This window comes from Sander vitreus, chromosome 3 (assembly GCF_031162955.1).
Source record: "Sander vitreus isolate 19-12246 chromosome 3, sanVit1, whole genome shotgun sequence".
Taxonomy (NCBI): Eukaryota; Metazoa; Chordata; class Actinopteri; order Perciformes; family Percidae; genus Sander; species Sander vitreus.
In genome coordinates this window covers 31,799,357-31,825,995 of record NC_135857.1, presented here as the reverse complement: position 1 = coordinate 31,825,995, position 26,639 = coordinate 31,799,357, and the positions used below count along the sequence as shown (strand labels likewise).

Here is a 26,639-nt window from a genome sequence, read left to right as displayed (position 1 = left end):
CTAGCCCTAAATCACAGCTTCACATTTTCAGACAGTGATGGATACCAGCTGCAGCTAAAATCTCCCATTAAACAGATACATTCCTGCAGACCTTACAGCGTGATGATCAAATATCTGCTGTATCTCATCCAACTTTTCCTTTTACATATCCGCGTTTTGTTAAATGCTGCATACTTCTAAAGTACAAATTATAACTGCTTGGCTTCATAAAATTACAGTACAAGTACAACAACCTTTTGATTTTGGAGTCGTCAGTGTCAATATACGATCAATGAAGCACTCTGTTAGTTTTGTTCTGTAAAGAGCAGCAAAGTGTTTTTATAAAAGAAAATCTAATTTCTCCAACATTCGAGGTCCCATCTTGAACAGTTGCATGCTTTGAAATTATATAGTGGCTTAATGAGGCAGGAATCTGATTGCTTAACAGTCATACACCTTTTACAGTAATACTGGAATCTGATTGGTCAACAGTACACGTTACAGCAGTGCTGCAGCCTGATTCGTCGACAGATGTTAAGCTCTACAGCTTCTATATATCAGAAGTGTTGCTGAGGTTAAGAACACAAAATAAATGTACTATTGGACGAAAGAAAACTGACAAAACTTTATGGAGACAGTTCGCCATTTTGAATTTTTTTTACCTCAGTTTCCAAAATATTACATTTGTGGCACTTCTACCTGGAAACCTGAAGCCATCACTCCAGCTGGTTTCACTGAGGGAAGTAGAGGAAATAAGGGCACTCAATGTCAATGATTCACTTCAGTGGGCTTTAAAATGTGTGATTTTGTAACAATTTACAAAAGAAAATACAGATTAATTAAAAACTCTGCCAGTACAGTACAATGCAATCCTGACTAAAAAGCAAAAAAAAAAAAAGTGCTCAATGAATTTTAACAACATATCAGCAATACCAACAATTAAAAAAGAAATCAAGCGAGGGGCCCTATTGAGCCGATGCTTATTCAAGTCTAGATTCTTGGCTTTGGGGCTGTATTGCACTACATTAGAGGAACGGATGGCGGTGGCGTTCTGACAGACTGTGATATTGTTAAGTGCTACCAGTAAAACCTCCCTCTCCTCCATTTACTCTAAACCAGCACGAGCTACTGTAATCATGTGCATGGGAAAAATGTGGAATCAAATTGAAAAACTAAAAAATGCACTGCTTTTACTGGTGTTCAAATCTGTGGCTGCTTAACGTCTGTATTGTTTGACAACCAATAAAGGCTTTTTAGCTTCATGCTGAATTGGGTTTCTGAACGACGTCCGCATTGGCCTTGCAGGAAAAGGATGACGATTTGTATTTTTTTTGGATCATACTGTGTTCAATTTAAATCAGATAAAAACCTGGATCAGTATTTAATGCAAGGGTTTATTTGTTGAGCTTTTAAAAAAAGAAGAAGCCATTTGTGGGAGAGATTTAATCTTATCAGTTGTCTGGGCACTCCGTGAAAGCATACAATATGGGCTGGGGGAAAAAATCTATTTTTATTTTGTTTTGGGTAAAAAAAAAAGTATAGTTTAGTTAAATGTTAAACTAACTTTATTTAATTGAACTAATAGTTGAATCAGCACGTATCGGTCTCTGAAAAATGTACTCTGGCTGACCTGCTTTTCTAATCTTAATAGACAAAACCTGCTGAGTGAGAAATAATGTAAAGTGGCTTTTTTTCCCAGATAAGAAACTCAAAAACTAAAATAAATACAGGACAGCTGAGACACCCTGTTGTGTAATAAAAACTCAAATCATTGTTCCTGCTGGAGATCCAGTTTTTTTGTAGAAATAAATTCTACTTTGCACTTTAAACCAACTGAATGTCATTTGAAGTACTTTTGCTTGTTAATTAAGTTAGCATTGGACAAAACACTGGGCGAAGTAGAGTATATGTAAGGAGCAGAGCATACGCTCAAATGATCAGGTTCCCAAATGCAACATATCAGCTGGGTCCTGTATTATTATTAGGCAGCTTTGTTCCTCTGTAAATACACAGTGGAGAATGCAGTATAGATGGCAGGCAGAGAGGCAACATTTTACCAGAAATGGTACAAAACGAATTATTAAAATCCCAACTGAGCTGTAAATGGGCGTTATGAATGGATGGGCAGAAAGGCCGCTATGCTTCATTCAGTCTGTCACAAGTCTCTGCATTTCTGCATGTCTCCCTCTAGAGGCTGGAGGTCAGACTGCGACCTCACTTCTGAAATATGTGACGTCTGCTTCAGAGAAACAGATGTCAAACTTCGGCCCATTTTTAAAAGCCTTAAAGAAAGAAAATAAACTTAATACACAAAAAAATTTCAAACATTTCTTTAAATAGCAGCTCTTTAAAAAGGAATGATGACAACAAATATGATACAACAGGAATAACAATGTCAATAACAACAAATTAACAATCTTCCATCATTCTCAGCAACACCATCCTCATCGTCATCAAACATGAAATCGTGAAAGAGAGGGAAAAAAAAAAAAAACGGACTCCATGGGCTCACGTAATATGGAGGTGGTGGTGTGTTTCAAGCAGGGGTCGTAGGTCACTGACAGTTCCATGGTCAAGGGTCATCATAAGTCTGCCGATGGCGGTCTATCCGTGTCTGTGCATCCGTTTGTCTTTTGATTGGTGGTCTTTGGCGGAGGCGAGGCATCGTTAGCCACATCCGATGAGGTGGAGCCCGGGGAGGAAGAGGAGGCGGCGATACTTTCTTCCTTGTTCCTCCTCCTCTTCATCCCTCTTCATCTCTCCTCATTCATCAACCGGTCCAGTCTGTTATCAATCTGCCCCGCCTCCTGTCGCCCTCAGAGCTCCAGCTCCTTGGACACTTTGGTGGCGATGTCTCTAAAGGCTAACGGTGCCCCCCACAGGCGTTTGAACCTCACACCGCTGCTCTGGCCCAGCCCGCTGGGCAGCTGGCAGACCTCGGCCTCGAAGGCCACGCGGGCGCCGGCTGCTCCGTGGGTGCAGGACAGGAGGAAAGGCCCGGCGAGGTGGACCTGGCAGCCGCAGCCCTGCGCTGCCTCGCGCAGAGCTAGCACCACCTCGGCCGGGTCGCGGGGGCTCCGCACCCTCACATCCCAGCCGCATCGGGGGGTCCGGGGCTCGACCGCTTTCTGATGCCCAGATAGATGGCGACTGGAAGGGGGTGGGAGGGGGGGGGAGTGAAGGGACGATGCAAACAGAGGATGGAGGAGGGAATGTTGGAGGTAATGTTGGAGGGTTTAAAATGAAGGAGGAGGAGATCAGATATGAATGTAGGAGCGTGGATTTCAGTATAAATGGGTTTTTGAGATAAAGTGAGATGGATGTGTAAAGGAAGTGTAGACAAGTGAAAGTATGGTTGTATGAATGTGAATGTATGAGTGGTTAGGGAAAGGGAGAGGAGAAGAAAAAAAGATTAATATCATACATTATTGGATTTTTATATCTCTACATAGCAATCTAGGTCACAGATAGGTTTTCTAGTCTAAAACATCTCTTTTCTTTAATAATATACAAAGGATGTACACAGGGATATGCAAATTAGGGCTGGACCAAATAGTTTGAAGCTTCATCCATAACCTTAACATTCAAATTCTAATTATTTCTCTCTCTCTCTCTCTTTCTTTCTTTCTTTCTTTCTTTCTTTCTTTGCATGTCTATTCATTTTGTTCAAACTCTGTATTTTTGCACAGTTGCTAAAATAATATTATAAGTAAAATACTATTTGAGCTAGATTCCAGTGGTGGCTGCGTAGAATTGTTTCCGACTCGTGTCGTAATGTTGCTATAACTTTTAGATTATTATTTCATAATTTTTTTTTGTCCTTATTGGATCAGCCGAGTTGTATTCATTGAAGAAAGTGGATTTAATAGAAAAAACTCAACAGATTTAAACTGATGAATCACTTTATTTAATTTGAGGATTTCGTTCAAGGACTTTTGATTTTTCTTCTTCTTCTTGGGGGGTTTGACCTCATAAAATATGACGACAAGATCGAAGATGCATTCGGAAACCTCACTAGAAGCTTCAAAAGTAAAAAAAAAAGACATTTGGTACAGCGCTAATGCAAATCCAACCCACCTCAGATGAATTGCTCATGTGAGGGGTTTAGGTCAATCTGGAATTGATAATACAACTGTTTTGTTCCTGAATGAGAGTTTATAATGAAATGTATATAATTAATAACACTTAACATCAACTAACACACAACAATCTAAAAAACATCAGCCTGCTGGTGTGGGAGGATGAAGAGTTTTAGGGACTGAGCCCTTGATAGACACACTGAAAGTTATTATAATTTCTTTCTGTGACGCGGTTCTATCCGCAGGGATCATCTACCACAAGGAGTACCACAGTCTGTTGGCTAACGTTAGCCTGGTGCTGCTGGTTTACCTGCTGGTTTGAACCTGAGACTGAGACTGGGCTGAAGCAGCCGAGGCTGAGAGGAAGTACACAAGACCTTTAGTAACATAAGGATAGGCTGACACGGTTAACCCTGAGAAAAATACAGTTTAAATAAAATGAGAGAGCAAGATCAATACCAATGTAAGCTAGGTTTGGTAAATGCTTTTGTTGCAACTTTTCATGAGAATTTTGGGACGTAACCCATAAATGAAAGCGATAACTTAGATTGTTATTTTTTCATAGTTAATTTCTGTTACAGTATTGTGTCTTTAAGGTTCTAACCAGTGTCCCTAAAGTTATAATAAAGGTGGCTTTCTTTACATTGTTGTTTATGATTGTTTTCCATGTAAAGAGTGAACATCTAAATAAAATAATGGCTGCAGTTGTCTCCTATGAATTACATGAAATAGCAAAAACTTTCAATTCTAATTAGAACAGCACTGCCAAATGATAATATATGTATTGTATCATCATTTTGCACTCAGTATAGGGCTGCACGATATGAGGAAAATATGCGATATATCATAACGGTGTTTAATATCGCGATAACGATATTACTAAATAAACAGATATTAAAGTGTACTCAGTTCTGCATTTCTGCTGCTTTCAGTATTCTGCTAAAATACAACAAATTGCACGTTAAATTTAAAACAAATGAAAGGAAATCATTTCCAACATTCTTTTATTGGACAAAGTGAACATTGAATTGAATATAAAAGGCAGCACTAAAAAAGAATGACAGTTACATTTTAAAGTGTATATGTCGGAGCCTTTCGCGATTTGTTTATTGTGCCAGTTCATATTGCGATGACGGTAAAAAATAAAAAAAAATAAAAGATTATTGTGCAGCCCTACTCAATATGATGTACAATCAATAATAATGCCAAAAGTTCCACAATGTACGATAATTTAACCATTTTGTGACACTAACAATAAGCAGTTGGTTTGTCTGCAGCCATTGTGGTTACAGGTGTTTGATCATTTATAGCAATTATACGTTCTTGATGAGAGCTTTCAAATCTATTTTACTGTATTTCCTTGTGTCCTCACCACATAAAAAAAGAGGAAAATTTAATTAAAAAAAATCATCACAAGTCAGCATCGAGAGTAGCACGATTCAGGATCCGTGCCGGATACGTAATCCAGTTCCCGTGTTGGATCACATGCAAAAAGTGTGACTCTGTGTAGACTTGTGAGGTTTAGAAACTGATCAGAAGAAATCAGTCACACCTAAGAATGAAAACATTTACAGCTGCAGCGTGAACACAAACGGTTCTCTGTATACAACACATCCTTGTTAATGTATTTTACTCAGAGATTAAAGGAATCAGATTTAAGTGCTACAATTGAATTACCTTCAGAATAGTCAGGCTGAGAATTAAAGCTTAGGTTAGTTCAACATTTTGGTAAATATTTAGTTTTCTTGCTGATTGACACCACTCTCGTGTCTGCAGCTGGTTATCTTAGCATAACCAGCTACAGACTAAAGACTGAAAACAGGGGAAAGAGCTAGCCTGGCTCTGCACTGAGGAAACCAAATCCAAACTTCCAGCACCTCTAAAGCTCACCAATTTACACCTTACATCTTGTTTGTTTAATCCTGTAAAAACGTCAATTGATAAAGCTAGATCCAAAATATATCTTCCTCGTCAAGACAGCAAATTAGCCCAAAATTTCCCAAAATGTTTAACTATTCTTTTAACAACAGCAGTAACACCGTCATTCATGTGTAGCACACAAAACATTGTCTCTTATCTATAGCTTGAGGAGTTAACTAAAGGCATTTAAAGGAACAGGACACCCTCAAAATGGCCATTTGTTGAGTGTTGCCTTGAATTTATAAAGAAAACTTAGTTTTTGTCGCATGCCTCCACGGTGAATGGAGAATAGGGAAACGTCTTGATGAATTGAAGAAATAGGGCTGCGTTTAACAACAGCAAAACTATATCACACAACACTTCCATATAAACAGTCTCCCAACAGGCGCTCTACTTGTCCAGAATTGCACGGACAACAAGTGCACCTCGGCAGCTTCTCAGATGAGTAGCGGAAGGGTTTTAAATAGTAAGGTTTTGGTGAGAATGCATGTGTTTGGGAATTACTGAGCAGACGGCTGGATGAATGAGACTTGAATTATACTGCACGGGTTGTGTGAGTTCGTAAATATAGTTTACAAACGATATAGTTTTGCTGTTGTTAAACTCGTCACCCTATTACTTCAATTCATCACAAATTTTCTCCATTTGGGATTCCCCGTTCACCATGGAGGCATGTGACAAAAACCAAGTTTTCGTCATGAGTTCAGGGCAACACTGAGTAATTGATATACAAATGGTCATTTTGAGGGTAAAGTATTGCTTTAACATCCTTTAAGTACTTGATGGATACATTATAAGAAAAAAGCAGGCTGCTTGTAATGCACACATGAAAGTGAAGATTATTCTACTGTTGCACTTTGGTGTGTCAGTGTTGGAAAAAAAATTTAAACGTGAGCTCACCTTGTGACCGGAGATCTGCTGATTCTCTCAGGTTCGTCTGTGACCCTCAAGAGGAAGAAAAACGCATCCGTTAGGAATCAATTGTCCAATCGAGTATTTTACAGCAACATCCCCCGCCAGCTCCCCCCAATTTCCTGTTTTAATGCACAAATAGCTGCATGGCTAAGTCAGTCAATCCACGCCAATCACAACACAAAACACAACAACTCGTCTTCAAATCACAGATGGATCATCACCAACCTACACTCACCACACTGGAACACTGGATGGACATGAAACAACAAAATGTCAAAGTCACTAACAAAACGAATGAGATGGATAGACAAATGTAGAGGGAGTGAATCCAGAGCAGAGAACCAGGTCTGAATGGACACAAAACGCAGTGGTGCCAGACTTGACTCACACAAATACAAATCTAATGCTTATAAAAACACAAATGTGTGTATTTAAAGATAACACCAGCCTCATTTAGAGCAAAAAAATATTTTACTTTTGTCTGTACTTGATTTTAACTGCTGTCACAGTGTGGATTAATGAAGATGTGGATGTAAGATTAACATCTGTAAAGCGTGGTTTAAAAGAGGCTACAGTGTCTCTTGGGATTACGTTCATTTCTTTTTGTGACTCCAGTCGATTGATAGGAACCAGTTGATATCAGATGTACTGTACATTCATTGATTTATTCTATGATTTCTAATAATTATTTTTGACATGTGGTACGTTTTATAAAGTCTTTCTACCTGCATTTCACAACTTTGGCACGTTTTCAGTGTCAAACTGCGTTATTTTTGTATGGTTTATGGTTTAAAAAAAAGGGGTAGTACTTTGCAGCTAAGTAATAACATGGAAAATGTTTATCTTCTACAATGATGAGAATAAAATGAAACATTGAACACGTGGTTTCAATTCTAAACGTAATTACTGATAATTACATATTGTACGATCACAAGATCCTGTAAGTACATAAACTGATAACACAAAGTGGATTATAAACCCTCAATGGCCCGCTGTATATAGGCTTCCCCTGCTTTCTCTACTTTCTCCCTTCAAGAATCTGAAAGTGAACCTGATTTGACGGGCTACCAAGCTATATAAACTGGTGTTAGTGTCAGGTGTCTACCTCTTTCCTCACATCCATCATCATTTGGGTTTGTTTGATTTGGTTATGTTACATTTCTTCTTTTACTGTATTCATTCACTACTATTGTTACCATCCCTCCCTACATTTTCAAGTTTGATTGAATGTACGTGTAGCTTATGTTCTATATCAAAATCATGTGGGATCTTCTTCCTTTTTCGTCCTTTCTTGAGGCCGATGGTGACAAGTCTAATCTTAGCAAAGACAACTTCCAGACAGTCTAACTTGCAAAGATTATATAAAATATTTCTTCTACTTTTGACCTGCTTGTCCCCCTCCGAAGCACCTGTCTCATGTTGTAGATGTGCGAAGTATTTTTCTGTACTGACAAGTCTAATCTTCTACTCATATGTAGCTATGCAATTTTTACTTAGAGAGTAGATTATTGCACATGCCACACGGAAGGGCCATACACATCCAGGATGTATGAGCTCATGGTTGCTGTACGGTGCTTTGGGTTAAAGTATCTTCTAAACGACATAACAGGCTGCCAGGTACTATTGAGTTTAAGGCTGCATACTGCACTTCCCTCCGTTGGCCACCAGGGGCTCCTGTTGCTATTTTCTATGCCCTACCAACCTGGCAACCTTGTTTCTATTCCAGGAACTGGGGGTGGCCTGGAGGAGCGAGCAGTAAGACTTGATTTTTGTTTTTTTATTTACTGAAAATGAAACCCTGGCTCTGACTGAGGAGCTATTGCAGGGCTGTGCTTTAGATCTCAATACATGTTGTATGTGTCACCTCTCTGAAATGTCATGTATAGATCCCTGCTAATCCACACAGATAAACACTGGATTGCTCCTCAGCATTTATGAATGATTATATATAAATAATTATCCAGCAGGATATCTGGAAGGTAATTCCTGATGGCTTAAGAACACTAGACCTCATTCCAGCAACTCTGTTGGGAACACGTGACTCTTAACACCATTATGTTGCTGAAAGAACAGGTAGCTGTACGATTCTTTTGAAATCTTTGTACTCAACAGTAATTATGTCAACGTTTTGAGACTGGAGTGTCCAACCTTTACTATATTTAGGATTTAGGAATCTAATTGTTTTGTGAATGAAGAGTATGAAGTGACAGACTAGACATACTCTTGTGCATTGAATTAGGGACTATCTGTGTATAATCTAGGACTCGATATCGGTACTTAATACTTTAAAAGGTATCGACTGAAATAAACCCAGTACCATGTATTATCAAAACACTGCATTCAATCCTTTTTGTACACAGATCTAGAAAAAACAACTTTTTGTATGTTTTTCTCACAGCCAATCACCGCAAGCGTTGTTCAATTTAATACCACGTGTAATTGGCCCGCTACTGCAGCAGCTACAACCCTTACAGTCTGTAGTGTGGTGAGGTCGAGCCCGGTGTATTCGACGGAGTCTGCAGTTCAGCGTGCCAAGATGCTTCCATTCACATGATGGGTATCAAATGAAGTAGAAAAAAATAAGGAAAATCAAATGAAGTACTCTATATTGGTATCACTTTAAGGGGACTTGTATTATTATTTAAATGATACCAAACCCTAGTATAAACTGTGCAGTATGTGTGCCAGATTGTGCAATCAGTATGAAGGATTGAGAGTGAGTGAGTGAAAGAAAGAGGAGCAAAAAGTGTCGGGAGTGAGAGAAGCTAGCAGCAGTGAAACAGGACAATCGGCTTGTATCTTGAGGGAGAGCTGTGCAAGATCCCAGTATCTTGAGGGAGAGCTGTGCAAGATCCCAGTATCTTGAGGGAGAGCTGTGCAAGATCCCAGTTTAAGAGAAGGATTAATCCTGGTTGCATAACTAATCCTGATTAAAAATGGCAGTGACGCTGGGTCAGTCAGGATGACGGGTGCAGGCTTCTTACAAGCATTTAGCTCGTGTAGAGGACTCCGACACATGCTGTGTAATCCTAATGTCACAGGTTCAAAGCTACAATAATGCAGACTCAATTCTTTTAACCCAGACATGAATCTTTACAACTAAAACTTTAAAATGTTGAGGGCAGGTCATTCAAGAGTGCAAACCGTTTTCTCCCCTATGTTTTCTTTGTATTGCTATCATGTTGTTACCATTATAAAACTGAAAGTCATAGTTCACCTGGTTTACTGTTACCACAATATTTCTGCTATTTACACTGTGAATGTTGTCTATGTGATCACAACAAGAGGCGTAATCTAACCTCAAATCAGTTGAGAGAAAATCTCAAGAGAGTAATGTACAGTATATACTAGACTCGACAGAGATTCAGCAATTCTAATAATCAATTATTTGTTTTGAGTCATTTTTTAGGAAAAGAAATGTCCAAATTCTGTGATTCCAGCTTCTAAAATGTGATTATTTGGTTTCCTTCATCTCCTTCAATCGTAAACTAAATAGTATTGGGATTGGTCGGACAAAACAAGACATCAAGATACAGTATATACTTGAATTCTTAACAAATTGCGATGGACATTTTTAAACCGTTTCTGACATTTTATAGACAAAACGATTAATCATTTATCAAGAATTAAAGGGTAACTACCATTTTTTTCAACCTGGACCCTATTTTCCTATGTTTTTATGTTTAACTGAATGAACAACAATCTTTGAAATTGGTCCAGTATTAAGCATGAACGCTGTAACCAGCAGCCACAGACCGGGCTGCAATGTGACCCTATGGGGCAAATGTTCAGCATCAGTTTGGTCCACTAAAAGGCTCAGATTATTATTCTAACACATTATGGAAAGGATCCCTACAGAGATAGACCTTTTTAAAACCTCTTTGAGACGGTTTTGTTTAACCAGAAACAGCTCTGAGGTCACTTGCGCTAAACCCATGAGACTCCATTTAAAAAAATACTAACATATTTTTACATGTAAATCGATAAACTATGTGTTTATTTCAACCCAAACTAGAGTTGTGATGATGATGTAGAAAGACGACCCAAAACGGCTTTTCATAGTTTTATTATGTAGAGTCTGGTGGGTTTAGCGAATCCAATTTCGCAGATGTTTTTATGTTTAAAAAAAAGGGATCAACCTCCTTAGAAATCCTTCCCATAATCTTGTCAGACACTTAGAATATTAATCTGAGCCCGTCAGTGGCAAAACGAGCACTTTTGCCTTATATTGTAGCCTGTTTCGCTGCTGCCGACTGCAGCAATCTCGCTTAATACTGGACCAGTGTCAAAGATTGTTGTTCCCATCAGTCACTTAGACACAAAAACATAGGAAAATAGGGTTGAAAAAAACGGTAGTTACCCTTTCATTGACAGATTAGACACCAGAAATCAATTAGACACTAAAGAAAGACATTATTTTATGATGAAGTATTATTATTCACCCTTCTGCGGTCTTCGCATTCCTTCAACCTACTCCTACTTCAGTTATCAATTTTCTAAATTTCTTTAAGTGACATTTATCAGTGGATATCACCAGACATTGTGACTGCAACAGCATAAAAAGAACTTAATCAAAACACAATGTTGCACATTGCATTCAATGTCTCTTAATACTGGTATAAAGCACTGGTCTCCACGCCTCTTTGACCGCAGCTTTCCTCTTTGTAAGACTGTTTTATGTCGGTGCAAAAAGTTGGCTCTAGAAAGAAGCCTTTGCCCTTTGATTATGAAGGACTAACATCAAAAACTACACCTACGTTTTAGGATCTAAGGTTTTAGATCACTGAAACATTTTAAATCAAACTGGATATCTGGAAATGTGTCAAAGTTGTGCCATGATGTCTCTGTATTGCCAATCATACACGGTAATGAGAAATATTCACCCCTAACAATTAGAACAGTAATGCTAATGCACACTACATTACCAGTAGTAATGAAGTAGTTTACCTCAAAGACAGCGAGTCTCTCTCTCTTTATCACTTCTCTTCATCCTCTTTCCCCCTACCTTTGTCCTACATGAAACATAAATAAAGCACCATCCCCCCTTTTCCTGTCTGTCCTGGATCCTCTGCTCACAGAGATCCCACAGTCCTGCTGTTTTGTTAACAGCATGAGCAAACATATGGTGTTGATTACATGACTCAGACTTGTACAGTTGAGTTGCAATAAACTCACATACTCCTGGCGACACACACACGCACATCTTCATTGCGTTGCTTATTCTCAAAATTGAGTTGTGTGACTCTGAGTGTGTTGTGTGTGAGTAACAGACAACGCTAACATTCAAAAAGCTCACATCTAAAAAAAAAAAAAAAAAATCACTATAACAATAAACCAACTTCACAATCTTGTTGTCCCAGAAAAAAAAACAAAAAAAAACGGTTGTGTTATTGTTGGAAACAGGTAATGATGCTGTGCCACCTATAGCCTCTAGTGAGTGCTCCAGCATAAAGCCCAGCCAGCAGAGACACAAGCAGTCCAGACAGACAGAGACATTCAGGCAGGCAGCTGCTGAGTTTTAAGTCACATAAACATACAGTTTTGAGATAGAGCTGCTTTACAGGAAGAAATAATCTTGTAAACTAAGTCAAACCTCGACGGCAGTCCTAGAAACTCAAGTTTGCTGGATAAGAATTTTGGTCACAGAATAAGCTGGGTTTAAACTGTGCCAGAGCTTAAGCTTCCAAGGCGAGGCTCCTAAATGTCCTCAGTCAGAATGAAGCCTTAGTTTAGCCTCTATTTTTCTACAGAGATGCTTTGAAGTCTGGAGTTTCTAACCCTAACCCACCGTTGTCAGTTTTACAAACAGGGTGGACATATTGACAATATACTGTATATCATAAGACGATAGTAATCTATTTATACTGAGGTAACTACCCGTTCAACATGTGCAGTATATGGTCATACTGTAATATGACTGATTCATGGCAAATTGGCATTATTAGAATTTAAAAGATTTTTGCATCAATGTGATGAGAAAACCTTGACAGGGTTTCAGCAGTGCTCACCCATTTCAATTTCATATTTTAAAGACCTTTTTAACACCACATAAAATGCAATTTAATACACGTTTCATAATCATACCAGACAGCATACCAGAAGTCTAGTTTTCTCTCAGACCAATTGAATTACAATATGGTTAAAGGTTATTATGGACAATAGCAAAGAACGGCCCAACAAGAGACTGTCTTTAAGCCTTGGTCTCTTCTCGGTGGAAAACGTAACAAAAAAAGAAGAAAATAAACTTTGTATTTTTAAAGGAAAAGAGGTTTTCCAGTTTACGTCAGTACAGAGGGACGGTTCTCGATGCCAGAGCACCGCAGGTTAAATTGAACTCAAGCGCTAATTCAATTCCTGCCTGTAGAGATGCTCCTCTTCAGATAAATGTTTGTACAAATAAACTCCAACCTGTGACAGACAGCGAATGAAGGGTAAAGGGAATAACAGGGCACTGGCAAGCAGGCAGACAGTCAGACAGACAGAAGCAGCCAGAAAACATGGGAAAGGAAGACTTACTAACGGTTTTTGTCCCCTGTGGGAGGGTGCAGCCCGACATGGACTTGTTTGAGCTCTGACGTTTAGAAGGGTCAAGAGTGACCCTAGGAGGAGAGAGGAAGAAGAGAAGGAGATGAAGAGAAGATGAGAGGAATGGGAAAAAAGGAAAATTAACAGCAGAAAGTCAGAGAGACATTGAACAAAAGAGAAAGCAAGTGAGGGGGAAGACAATATAGAGATGACAGACAGTAAGAAGCACAGGTAGAAGAGGCAGAGAAGTACAAATCAAACTGTATGTACTGTAGTTCAGGAAAAAAAGAAGGATAGAAGATTGGCAGGTGACTGGCAAGGAAAAGCAAAAGTTGTTAAAGAATCAAACAAACCAACAGATAAAGCAACAATAAGCAGCAGAGAAGAACTGACAGTGAAAGACACACAGTATGTCCACCTGAGCAGCAGACCTGGGTCAAATAGGTTTGTTTGTACCAACGTAGAGTCACACCTGGGTGAGGTTAACTGCATCAGGAAAACAGTTGATGACAGAAGCTGAAAAGTGCACGTTACACAATTGGATTTTACATTTTTTCTTGAATTGAACATATCCAACTGCAGAAATGTAACAAGTTTAGATAAAAGGCTGCAACGGGATTGGGCCTTTTATTACTGGTGGCGGCGAGCAGTTGACATCACTTCTGCAGGATGAAATGTTTTATCCATTGACTTCCAGTAAACTATATGCTCCCTAGTTCCAAATTAAGTCAAATTTTATTTTTTTGCGTCTCTCTGATTCGCCTACTCTTTTTTTCACGAACTCGGCATTGCTCTTTTTTTCTCTCTCTATGGATACATTTAAAGATCAGAAATTACCATCCTTAATTCTAAACCCCCCCAAATAAATGAGTTCTGTCAACGACACCAGCAGTTGTCTGTCTTGTTTGTCTGTGTTGCTAAAAAAAAACAACATGAAGAGGAACACTTTTTTTTTTTTTAAATGTTAATAATAAGGTTTGTCTTTTCAAATATCTTATCTACTATTTCATAAGGGCTACATGTTGTTTCCCGTGGGAAGAGTCAGACCCATTTTCAATAGAAAATGTAATTGGCAGAAATCCCACAGCTTTTGGCAGGTGTTTAATTGAAAAGAAACACAGGCATCTAGTTTAAACAAGTAAAACAAACAGAAGTATTAATGCTGAAACACTATTAGACCCAGGTCTGAAGCCTGTGAAGCTTTATCATTAGAGAAGAAAGGCTGGTAGGTTAGTGCTGGTTAAGAAAGAGACGGTCAAGAGAGTCAGCAAGGTTAGCTAATTGATCATCATGTACAGGTTTCTAGCAAAACAGCTGTCCAGTTACAAGCCTGTAAACATACAGGCTTTTACAGGCAGTCTGCTATCACTTCACCACATTTGGATGGTTAGCAGTAATCATCAAAAACATACAACCCTTAAAAATACTTGGAAATGTCTGAATGAGCAAAAAAAAGGTTAATTTGTTTCTTGAGTTATCGTTCTCTCTCTTCCTGTTTTACCTACTGTATAGTCACACTCACGCCTCTAAACAAAAGTAAACCTCATCCTTTTTTTAACCTTATATCCTTTCATTCCCTTCTCCCTCTCCTGGCTTCTCCCCTTACCTGCGGGTCAACTTGGAGGTGAGTTTGCTTAGCAGGTTGGTCGTGGCCCGGGTCCTGGCGTGGGGCAGCGGGCTGGCATCATGAGACGGCGTTGGGGAAGCTGGGGGAGCATGGGATGGAGGACGACGGTCTCTGATCTGCCCTCCATGGAAAGTGCTCCTCACAGTGGATCCCCTGGAGAGGCGGGAGGAGGGCGTGGAGGACGCAGAGGAGGTCCCAGAAGCACCAGCGATGCTGTGGGTTGAAGGGGAGGCGGGGGGCAGGCGATGGGATATGGAACTGGAGGGAGAGGAGGAGAAAAACCAAGAGAGGATAAACGCAATCAAGATCATTTCAATTTGCAAGTGCAAGAACTGTGCAGGAATCACATACATGTTACATTATAGGACCTCCTGCTAATTTCCAAAGTATTCAATATCTTTATATAATTTGTAATATGTTTTTCTAAACATCTAGGCAGAGGTCTTTTCAGTTTAAATATAATTAAAAACATGCTGGCAGGTAACTTTACATTTTGTAAATTTACATTGTCATCACAGAAATGCAGTAACTGTTCAAATCAGTATTACTTAAACAGGAACAAACTGCATATAAATACACATTTGGCATGCTAGTGAGTATTTACAGCACCAGGACAGTGTATTGAGTAAATCCCACATTGACTCAAAATACAGTGCCCATGTTTATTGTAAAGAAGGAGAAATATCAGGCTTCGGATACACATACAATACCTGTTAGGATCAACCCTTGTTTTTTTGTCTTTTCATTGGATTTGCTGGCAATAGTAATAATAGTACCAACCTTTTGAGGCAAATTTATGTTACGTTTGTTAAAAAATGTTCACAGTATACCAAGTGAATTAAGGTTTACTGTACTACCACAGATAGAAAAGCCAGTATTATATACTGTATTTCTGGTTAAACATGCCTCTTCAATATGCCCCTAAATAATGGAAGGCAGGATCTGAAATATATATATATATATATATATATATATATATATATATATATATATATATATATATATATATATATATATATATATATATATATATATAAATAAATAAAGGGGTGGTACGGTTCATGAAAAAACCGCTCCGTTCACGTCTCGGTTCGGAGTGTGTGTGCATCGCACGGTTCGCCAGTACACGAACCACAGTGTTAATGTGCACTAACCACTTACTGCCGTAGTGCCAGGTAAACGACCATAGACAGTATATAAACGATGAGGGGGATGAGCATGACGAACGCAACCCATGGCAGCTGATTGGACGAATGCGTCACGTGGTATATATATATATATATATTTGGTCACATGACTTTAGTTTTGTTTACTTTTTGGACCACAAACATTTGCATGTGTGTAAAGAATTGTGTTTTATGATTACAAGTGCATTTGTAATACTTGTATAGCCTTAAACTGAGGTAATATAAGACTTTTTGCCAGACTTTTCAAGAAGAATGAATACTACGGAAAGGAACTGTAACAAGAGTGAGAGAGCCAGCTGCTCTTCACATCATGACCAACAGTTTTTCCTAATCTCTGAGTGGACCCAAAATGCTCTCAATTCCCTTACCCTTTGACACACACACACACACACACACACACACACACACACACACACACACACACACACACACACACACACACACACACACACACACACACACACACACACACACACACACACACACACACACACACACACACACACACCTCTCCACCTCTGATTCTCTGGCTGGCTGGTGGCCTGAGGCTGCTTTACATAACGCTCTAGATAACACTGGCACACAAGGTTCAAGTGGGGCAGAACCATTAAACGAATTACGTTGAAGCGCAGCCGTTGCAGAGCAAAATCGTTTAACATCAATGTGAACTATATGCCTACTGCAGCTAACTGCAGGGGGTGCACACCAGGGATGGAGGGAGGAGAGGAAAAGAGAAGAGAAGGGTGGAGAGGCTTGAGAGATGAAGCCTGAAAAAAATGGTGCGTGGAGACAAGGATTAAGAGAGGTAGAGTTGGTGCAAAAGTGGGGAAGAAAAGTGGACTCCCTTTTACAGTCAACACCTGAGATTTCCGTTTTACATATATACTGTTATTTTTTTTTCTTCTCCGTTGCAGCACGATGCTTATAAAAGTTATGAGTATAAATCATTTACATGACAGTAAAGAGGGTTGAGACTATCATCAGGAATGACACTTTTAGATTAAGGGCCCTATTTTAACGATCTAAGTGCATGGCGTGAAGCGCCTGGCGCAGGTGCGTTTAGGGCGTGTCCAAATCCACTTTTGCTAGTTTGACGGCGGAAAAAAGGGTCCGTGCGCCGGGCGCATGGTTCAAAAGGGTTGTACTTAGTGTCTTCATTAATTCATGAGTGTGTTTTGGGCGTAAGATGCAATAAACCAATCAGAGATCATCTCCCATTCCCTTTAAAAGCCAGGCGCGTTTGGACCTTGGCGCATTGCTATTATGGTGGTGGATTTGCACCGTAATATTTTTATTTGTAATCTTTAGCATGTGTGTGTGCCGCTGTGCATCCCTGTGTGTGTAACAAGCATAGTGTGCATGCACTGTGCATAAGCCTAGGCGCATTTCACTAATTTGCGGTTAATATAACAATGAAATGCTGCGTTATTGACTTTAGACCAGGTTTTTGTTGGTCAACAGCGCGATAACTTCCCACTGCCTCAAGATAGCAATACGCCAAGAATGCACCTGAACACACCTCCCTGTAAGACCAGCACGCCCATGGGCACAGTTGCATTTGCTATTTAAAACGACGCGGGCGCTGGACGGGAAATTGACAACTGTGTCGGTCTTAAACTAGCAAAGACACTTGCGTCGGACTTTGCGCTGCGCTGGGTACCAGATAGGGCCCTAAATCAGCCAGTCCTTTGTACACCTGTGCTGAAGATGGTTCAAACGTTTTTAATTATTTCTAGCTATATTATTAGGCTTATTATCATTGAATATGTTAAATTACATGGATTTCAGAGTTCAACAGTATTTACATAAAAAATAACTTGAAGTCAAGTACACTTTAGTTAGTTAGTAAAAGTACCTCAGCAGGATATTTGGCCCTTGGACATCAGGCCTGTTTGTCTACATCAAACTGTGCTTTACGATGCGTTATCTTATTTGCAATCTTATTTGTCTTGGCATGATGTCATTTATCTTCTAGTGTCATCGTAGATTATTGTCTGTGTGTGTATAATGTAGTATACACTGGAACGTGTGTTTGATACACCTGTATGTTTTATACAAACAAATGTGTTTAACTATGGTCTCACACACGCTGTCATGTACATAATCAGTGTTTTGTGTTTCTTGTGTACCTTTAACTAAATGCGACTGCGTGTTTGTGTCGATGCACGTGTTTGTCCCATCATCCACTCTGGCATGGCATCACATTGACAAGGCCTCTGAGGCAAATGGAGGGTTATGTTGGCACAATGCCAGTCCTCACTTCACCCTGCTGCTCTCTCCTGCTCAGTTCCCCTTTCCTACCCACTCTTTTTCTCATCCTGTCTTCTTTTGACCTGTCCCTCACCACCACCTGTTAAATCACAAAATGGAGCAGCAAAGGTGACTCGGTGTAATGCCTGAATGTAATAGTGTTGGGTGTGACGTCAAATCAAAACGGAGGGGCGAAACACAAACTGACTCTAAAACACCAGTGAGTCAGCGCTCCATCGAGAACACTGTTTGAGCTTTCTTTGGTATCTAATGAAGCATCATGGTTGGTCAACATGACCATGTTTGTGCAGTTTATTGACTCATTTTCAACAATGTTCTATGCTTTTGTGCAGTTTTAACACAAAGCTTAAAAAATAATATATTTGTACATTCACTCATGACTCCATGTTTTTCTTAGCTGCTTTCAATGAATTCTTGAAAACTCTTCAACGGTCTCTTATCCATTTGATAATTTGTTAAACCCTCTGGCTGACCTGCCCAGATCCCCCCCCCCCCCAATCTGTGCAGGAACATTTTCTACTGGAGGTCAAACGACAGCCAGGAACCTTCTGGCTCTTCCTCAGAGAGGCAACATTACAGAGTGAGTGAGAAAGAGAAAGAGGGATGGAAAACAGGTCAGCCAGAATGAAAGTGAGATAGTGAGAGAGGGAGAGAGAAGAGACTGTGGATGCCATCCTCGGACACTGCCAAGCAGACAACCATCTGTCACAACAGACAGTTCATATTGGGTACATAAACACACGCAAAGATGAACCCACTCATGCACACTCTCAACCCTTTATCCTCTCTAGAAGAGACAAAATGTATGTGAGACAAACACTCTGGGCCAAACACTCTCTAAGCTCTGTGCAGAAAGAGACGAGCTGTACTATACCAGTGGATCCAGTCTTTACAACATCCTTTCACACTGTCTTTATTATGAATATGTAATAAATGTGTTTCCTAGATTGGGTTAAATAAAATACAATAGGGCAATTCAAGTTGACACAATCTTTTTCCTAACCCAAACCTAAATCCTAAACCTAATCTCAACTCTTGGAGGTCCTTAAGGGAGTTTGGATACAAGATATGGTTAAATTTAGAGCTGGCACAAAGTCAAAACAGACCCCCAGTTTGCTCTTGGCTGTTTGAACTGGCGCTATCACTTGTGGTGATGCTGAAACCTTCAGTATCACTTTTTATTTGTTTATACATATGTGCTTCATGACCGTTGGCTGTGGTCCAAAATTCCACAAATAAAGCAAGAAAAACGCTGTCTTTTGTTAGGGCTGGACAATATATCGATATTATATCAACATAGATATAGGAGTATTGTCTTTTCCTGGTTTTAAAGACTGCATTACAGTAAAGTGATGTAATTTTCAGAATTTACCAGACTTACTAGCTGCTTTATTATTTGCCTTTACCCACTTAGTCATTGTATAAACATTATTGGTGATTATTAATCAAAACTCTCATTGTGTTAATATTTTGTGAAAGCACCAATAGTCAACCCTACAATATCGCTGCAACATGTACAACGACGTATTTGGTCAAAAATATTGTGATATTTGATTTTCTCCATATCGCCCAGCTCTACCTCATGTTGCATTTGAAAAAAAAAATGAAAAAAAAGAGTCCTATCAAAAAATGAAGAATTACCAAAATGTCCACACTTTTAGCTGTGAGGGCACTTTGCTTATCTTTTACATTACATATACAGCTCCTCTCACCTGTTTTCCTTGCCATTTTGCAGCAGTGTGTGTCTATCAGTGCTGGATCGGTCTGTACACACATACGTGTTTCTTCGAGTCATGGCACTGGCAGGGACGTTATTCTGGAGAAAAAACATTTATTATGTCTGATAATTTACGTCACACTATTTGAAAAGCCCTAAATTAAAAATACTTCTCTTGACTGTTTGACCTCAGACAGTCATGTGTTCTGCCTGTATCTCCCATACAGAACATTAAAGAGTTAATCTCAGGTTAATCTGGCTGCTGTCTTCAACTCTTTAAATTCCCTAGACTGACTCACTCATTATCTTATTGAACAACCGTTACCTCCATATTCTTCCTGCTGCGTCAATCTACAGTTTGTTATTCATCTATGTTTGCAAGTGTTGTATAGTTAAACTCTTCTCTAATTTGTGAAGGACGTTGCAGTCTCTATATCTGTGTCAGTGTAGTCTAATCTGAGTAAATGGGATTAGGATTAGATTGAGGATTCTGCCATCTGTACCTGTTCTATTGATAACGGATTAAAGGTGACAGATGTCTGAATCTGGATGATTCATCACACCCACAAAATATCATTTTGGCCTTACTGTGGTTGCAGTAACTTCCTTGCGCCGGTCAGGTATCTCTGCCTTATTTGGGTTATGAGCAGAGCTAACCATGGGACTGGAGGGGGTAGGGATGCTACGAGAGCCAACGGTACTGGTGCTCGGCTTGCGGCTTGACAGCCGCTCCTCCTTCAGGCCTGGACCTTCGCCTACACCACTGGGACTCCGCTTAGGGTTTGTCGAACCTGGAAGCGCTGGACCACCTGAGAGATAGGATACAAAGTTCTCAGTGAGGTAGATTTCTGTAGCCCTTTCAACATTTGAGAATTTATTAAACCAACTCTAACTTATCACAAAACGTCAATGATCTCGCCATTTAGCCTTACAGAAGTCAGAGTGTCGTCTCTGGCGGTGGTAAGTGGAGGCGCTGCGCTGCGCCTTGTGGCCAGAGGAAGAAGAAGTTGCAGCGGAGGCGGAGGAGGACGATGTGGGGTGTTTGCTGGTTCCGTTGGTGAGGGTGCCGGGTCGGACTCGAGCTAGACTCAGACTGCTAGCTGACCGAGACTCACTGCCCTCCGTCTGAGAGACGGACACACAGACACAGAAAAAAAAATAAAAAAATGTAACCTACAAAATGGCTGGAGACAAACATTGATTACGCTGCTTACAGCTTCTCTTCTATTCAACCCAGGGCTATAAACAAGACCATGTTAGTCTAGTACAATGAAACCCCAAATTTGCAATATGAACTGTTGATGACACCCTGTCCATCCTAAATCTGATCCCCATTCTGTGGTATTTCCTAATTTTGTGATATTTGATTTAGTATATGAGCTTATCTGGCAAAAGTTATGATATACGCTGTCAATTAAATGCATAAACCATTAACTCATATTCCACCTAAATATAAAGAAAGCTGCGAAAAAACAAACAAACAGCTGATACACTCACCTCATTCTTGCGTCCCAGCAGCAGGTAGGTGGCGGTGACCTCATTGTACTTCTGACTAGACAGTGAATCTCTGATCTCATCTCTGGTGAAGCCCATCCCAACCATCACATCTGGAACGAGACAAATGAAATTACAAACATTGTAATTAAAGTTCCACAGAAAGTGAGAAGCTACACAGGAATCATGCAGGTTGACGTGTACAATTATGAAAGGTTCAACCTGAGTGCTCTGCTTGGTGTGAACCTTCAGTGCTAGTAGAAAATGTGTGGAGCACTATTTAGGTCATCTTAAACTTTTATGATTCTAAATGATGCTGTCCCATAGGACATTCATGTAGAGGAAGCTTTGAGTGATGCAATAAGAGATCTCAGGCATAAGCTTTCCCTGGGAGGTTGAACAGTGCACCAGAACTTCTTTAACCAACCAAAAGTCATCATGACAGTGTTTGGTGTTTTAAGCCCCCAATGTCGTCTTCCAGGCAGCGCTGCCTGGAAGGCACTAGGATTAGGCAATGGTTAGGGTTAAGGTTAGGTGCCTTGAAGTCATTGGTCGCAGTGCTGCCTTGAAGTCGACGTTGGGGGCTTAAAACACCATCGAGCCATCATGACTTTGACACTGATGACTTTGCAGCCACAACTACAGACAGACACTTCTGTACTGGAGGCTTTGAACATGACCCAATCAGATTCCATGTCCCCAACCGCCCCAAAAAAATACAAAAATAGCAACCCTCCAGAGATGGCAGTTGAAGACTCTGTGGACAGGGGCCTCAGCCAGATGTTCCCAGCTTACCCTCACTGAATATTTTTGTTTACTGTTACAGTAACCTGCCACACAATCCAACTCAACGCCAGGCAATTGTGTGATCAATGATTAGGCAAATAAATGAATGTTTCTCACCAATGCGGCTGGCATTGTTTAAGTCCTCCACAGGCTCTGTGTGGGGCTTCAGATCCTCGCCATCATAGCCGATATTTATCCACTTATCTTTCATTATTTGCTGGTGAGGAAAGAGAAGGAGAGCTCAATATTTAGACACTAATGTGGTCAATCTGAACTTGCTGTATGTATGTTTCCTCCTCACGTCCAGCGAGCAGCGCTTGGCAGGGTTGAGGACCAGGAAGCGGCGCAGGATTCCCTCGCAGTCTGTAGACATGTAGAAGGGCACACGATATTTCCCCCTCAAAACACGCTCCCGCAGCTCCTGAACGCAAAACATATTGATAAACACAATCATTTTCCGCTACAGGGACATTGAATCTATAAAAGATCGGGACTAGGCAACATTTAAATACTGTTTATTTTATTATGTGATATTGTAATGCACGTGCATGTGATTAAAATGTTCACTTTTGACCTCTAGTGGAGCCGTTTTTCTACGAGTGGGCCCCGTTTAGTTTTTCTAGGGTACGTGCACACGTTCCTGCCAATGGTTTCCAGTGACTGACAGGTGGTGGCAATGTGCGAAGATATGCTGCAATGTGCCAACAAAGGCAGTGAAGAAGAAGACTGAAGGCTAGTAAACATTGATGTTAACAATGCAGGATTTAAAAATCGGCTTTGCAAAAGTGTTTTTTGAGGAAAGAAATGCATTCATCACATTTGTTAGGCCTCAAGGATACAAACGTCTTGGAAAGCATTATAAATGCATGTATGACTTTTCTTTATTTACAAGAAAACTCCACAAGGTCACTTTAAACACATTCAATAAGAAAAAATGTAAAGGATCATTTGAAATTTCCTAATTTGATATCATGCTATTATTAATGTGAAGTTCAATATGACTAACAGCAATTTCATTGTTTTCAAATGTGGAATCACTTGCTATCTATACTGATTATCCTAATACTGATTTTAACCATGTTGCAAAACCCTGAGAGGAGAAAGATTAAAACCAGTTTGCATTGTGGAGGACAATGTGCAATGTGCTACAGGTGTTTTAGCAAAATGAGAAAAGGGTTTAGATATTACTAGCATGCTGTTTTAACAGAAGTCATAAGAACTACTTTTATCTGGCATTTTACACCACCCAGTGTTCTGGCCTTCAAAAGCAAAGTGCAGTGACAGGTGATTGTATCTAAAAATGAACTTATAATAAATGTCTCTATGGGACATTCTTTTTCTTCTACATAATACCAATAATAAGTGAAGGAAAACAACAAAGCACACACATAGTTATTGCGCACTGCACCCCATGTTCTAACTGCAGTACGCCAGCTTTCTGTCTCCTCAAATGACATTTATACTGGACCAAAACAGCCTCCACATCACCCACCTTTAGGTTCTGTCCGTCAAAGGGCAAGGACCCACTGACCAGTGTGTACAAGATGACACCCAGGCTCCAGATGTCCACCTCTGGACCGTCGTACTTCTTCCCCTGGAAGAGCTCTGGGGCGGCATAGGGCGGGGAGCCGCAGAACGTGTCCAGCTTACTGCCCGCAGTGAACTCGTTACTGAAGCCAAAGTCGGCTATTTTGATGTTGGAGTCGGCGTCTAATAGCAGGTTCTCCGCCTGCACAAACAGAAAAATATCTATAATCAAGTATTGTTACTGAAAAGCTGAGTGCATACAGTCTGTTTAATGTGATAATGATTGAGACAGAGACTTTCACAGATATCTGGTTATCTGAAGAAGGTTCTTAAACCCTTTTTCATTTTTTTTCTTGTAACATTGTGTAATCACCTTCAAGTCTCTGTGAACGATGTTCTTCAGATGACAGTAGTGCACAGCTGAGACAATCTGAAGAGAGAAAAAGAAGACAATAATATGATGGTAATTGCACTTAATGTTTGTACTTAACATGTAAACAGAAGCTAAACTAGGAGCTCCAGTCACACATTCACACGCCCTCCTTGACCAACAATGTAACTCAACATCATGAACAAAAAGCAGATGACGGACTTTCTTTCTGTGCAATCACACCTACGGTTTGTTTTATTTGGTCTGAACCACAGTGGAAAAATGTACTGCATTTCTTCATTTCTGCACTGCCCAGTTACAAGCAAAGCAAGGACTATAAGCAATAAGTCACATCAACTCTGACTCTGATGTATCGTATAGTTTAAGTATAGATAAGTATAGATTTTAGCTGTTGTAACGTTGACAAGATTAATTAATACAGTATGTCCTCTTCCTCTCTTCTTAATCAGTCCAGACTTTTGTTATGCTCAGTTTTCCAACCACAAGGAATAGCTGGCTGTCATATGTCAACATTTGACCACATGGCAGCTAATATTGACAGACAGACAGACAGACAGAAAGACGAGTGAGGTAAGGAATGACGCTTAACGGACCTGTCTGAACTTGGCTCTGGCCTCTTTCTCCTTCATTCTGCCATGAGCCACGAGGTAGTCAAACACTTCGCCTGGAGGGGAAAAAAGAGAGCAAGACTGTAGTTCAGGCAAGCATGGAAGTTGCTTAATAGTCACATAGAACTGTCACCAGTGACTAGGTTGTCCTTATTAACAGTTTTGGTTCTCATTCTTTTTGCATACATCAATGCTCAGCACTGTGTCTTTGCTGCGACACCCCTGCCCACTTCCCAGCAAATTTTCACTCCCTCAAGCTCATACAACAACCCTTGCAAACGATATATGCAATAGAATGTTTATTCCCTCAGTATGTGTTGATGAGTGTTTAAGTATTATAAATCTCTGGTCTCACTCTGGTGTTTATGAGTTTAGAGTCAGGTTTGCGCCAAACTTCCACAAATATGTTTTAGAGCATTACAGGAGCAAATGTAGCAATACCGTAAAGGGTTGAAACCTGGGATAAATCCACCTACACATGCAAAAAAACATGAAATAGGGCACAGAGCATAGTGCAAGCACTTCAGACACAATGCACGGTTCGCAGGTACAGTGCACGTCATCATTGCTTCTGGCTACCTCCTTTCATTGTTGCGCCTTGTAAGGTCAGTGGCAATGATGTCAAAGTTGAAATAATTTGAATCTTGAGCGCAGCGCTAGGTGGCAATTCCGAGCGGTGCACCATACCAAAGATAGCGCTTCCTTCGAGTTGTCTCCACCGCTCTTCGCATAGGAAAACAATGGAACAGCCAGCACACAGCAGTTTTACGGCGGATCACATGTAGGCGGCTTAAATGTGACATGAGTAAGGGCATATGGGTATGTGGTAACACCTTGTGTTATATTTTTATGACATGACACATTAAAAAACAATCCTGATATTTCCAAACCTGGTATTGTGGTATTGCATTCATATTCCACAAACTTCAAATTATTTTTGTGTGCAGGTCTCCATATATATATATTGTGTGTGTGTGTGTGTGTGTGTGTGTGTGTCTGTGTGTGCACTCCAGCCAACCATTTGACCTTAGAGATCCTAAAAAGTAAAAAAAAAAAGAAAAGAAAAAAGGCTGAAGTTGAGTTGAACAGAGCATGTCGGCTGGTGAACTGCTGCCTCCTTATTAGGTATTGGAAGTAAGAGATCACACAACATCCAGAAAGAGCAGCGGAGAGAGATTAAAGGATCACAAGAAGAGAGGAAAGAACAACAAAAAGCTGCAAAAATAGAAAAGTGCATGGGAAACAGTTGAACAATGTTAAAGAGCAAGATGAATAGAGGAGCACAACAAAGGGGAAGTAGAGGAAACAGTAGAGAAGTAAAGAAAAGTGATTTGCCTTTTTCACAGAGAGAGACACGACATCGCAATAATGAAAATGGAGGGAAAAGGGAATGGACTCAATCTTTTATACCCTAAATTAATGAGTTCATCGGCTGTACTGTATAGCTCAGTCAAAGAAATCTATCTAATTGGCACCATTCAATAGTTGGCCATGATGGTGGTGGTGGGGATGTCACTCACCTCCGCTTGCGTACTCCATAATCAGGTAAAGAGTCTTCTCAGTCTCAATCACCTCAAACAGCTTCACTGTAACACACAAAAGACGAGGCGTTA

General features: G+C 40.1%; 1 protein-coding gene across 2 annotated transcripts in view; it reads right to left on the bottom strand.

Moving 5' to 3' along the window:
- Window positions 1-1,148: 1,148 nt before the first annotated feature.
- Window positions 1,149-26,639, bottom strand: part of mark4b (MAP/microtubule affinity-regulating kinase 4b) — a 67,252-nt gene continuing 41,761 nt past the window's right edge. The window contains exons 5-18 of one of the 2 annotated variants that reach the window (XM_078247001.1): window positions 26,547-26,612; window positions 25,012-25,082; window positions 24,401-24,457; window positions 23,993-24,229; window positions 22,802-22,921; window positions 22,618-22,717; window positions 21,718-21,827; window positions 21,153-21,345; window positions 20,809-21,029; window positions 20,216-20,319; window positions 15,025-15,303; window positions 13,410-13,492; window positions 6,879-6,915; window positions 1,149-3,129 (exon numbers count right to left, since the gene is read on the bottom strand). In XM_078247001.1, the coding sequence (XP_078103127.1) occupies window positions 2,796-3,129; window positions 6,879-6,915; window positions 13,410-13,492; window positions 15,025-15,303; window positions 20,216-20,319; window positions 20,809-21,029; window positions 21,153-21,345; window positions 21,718-21,827; window positions 22,618-22,717; window positions 22,802-22,921; window positions 23,993-24,229; window positions 24,401-24,457; window positions 25,012-25,082; window positions 26,547-26,612 (2,012 nt within the window). In that variant the 3' untranslated portion in view covers window positions 1,149-2,795. Of the gene's footprint in view, window positions 3,130-6,878; window positions 6,924-13,409; window positions 13,493-15,024; window positions 15,304-20,215; window positions 20,320-20,808; window positions 21,030-21,152; window positions 21,346-21,717; window positions 21,828-22,617; window positions 22,718-22,801; window positions 22,922-23,992; window positions 24,230-24,400; window positions 24,458-25,011; window positions 25,083-26,546; window positions 26,613-26,639 lie in introns of both variants that reach the window. The other variant, XM_078247000.1, reaches the window with a different exon arrangement.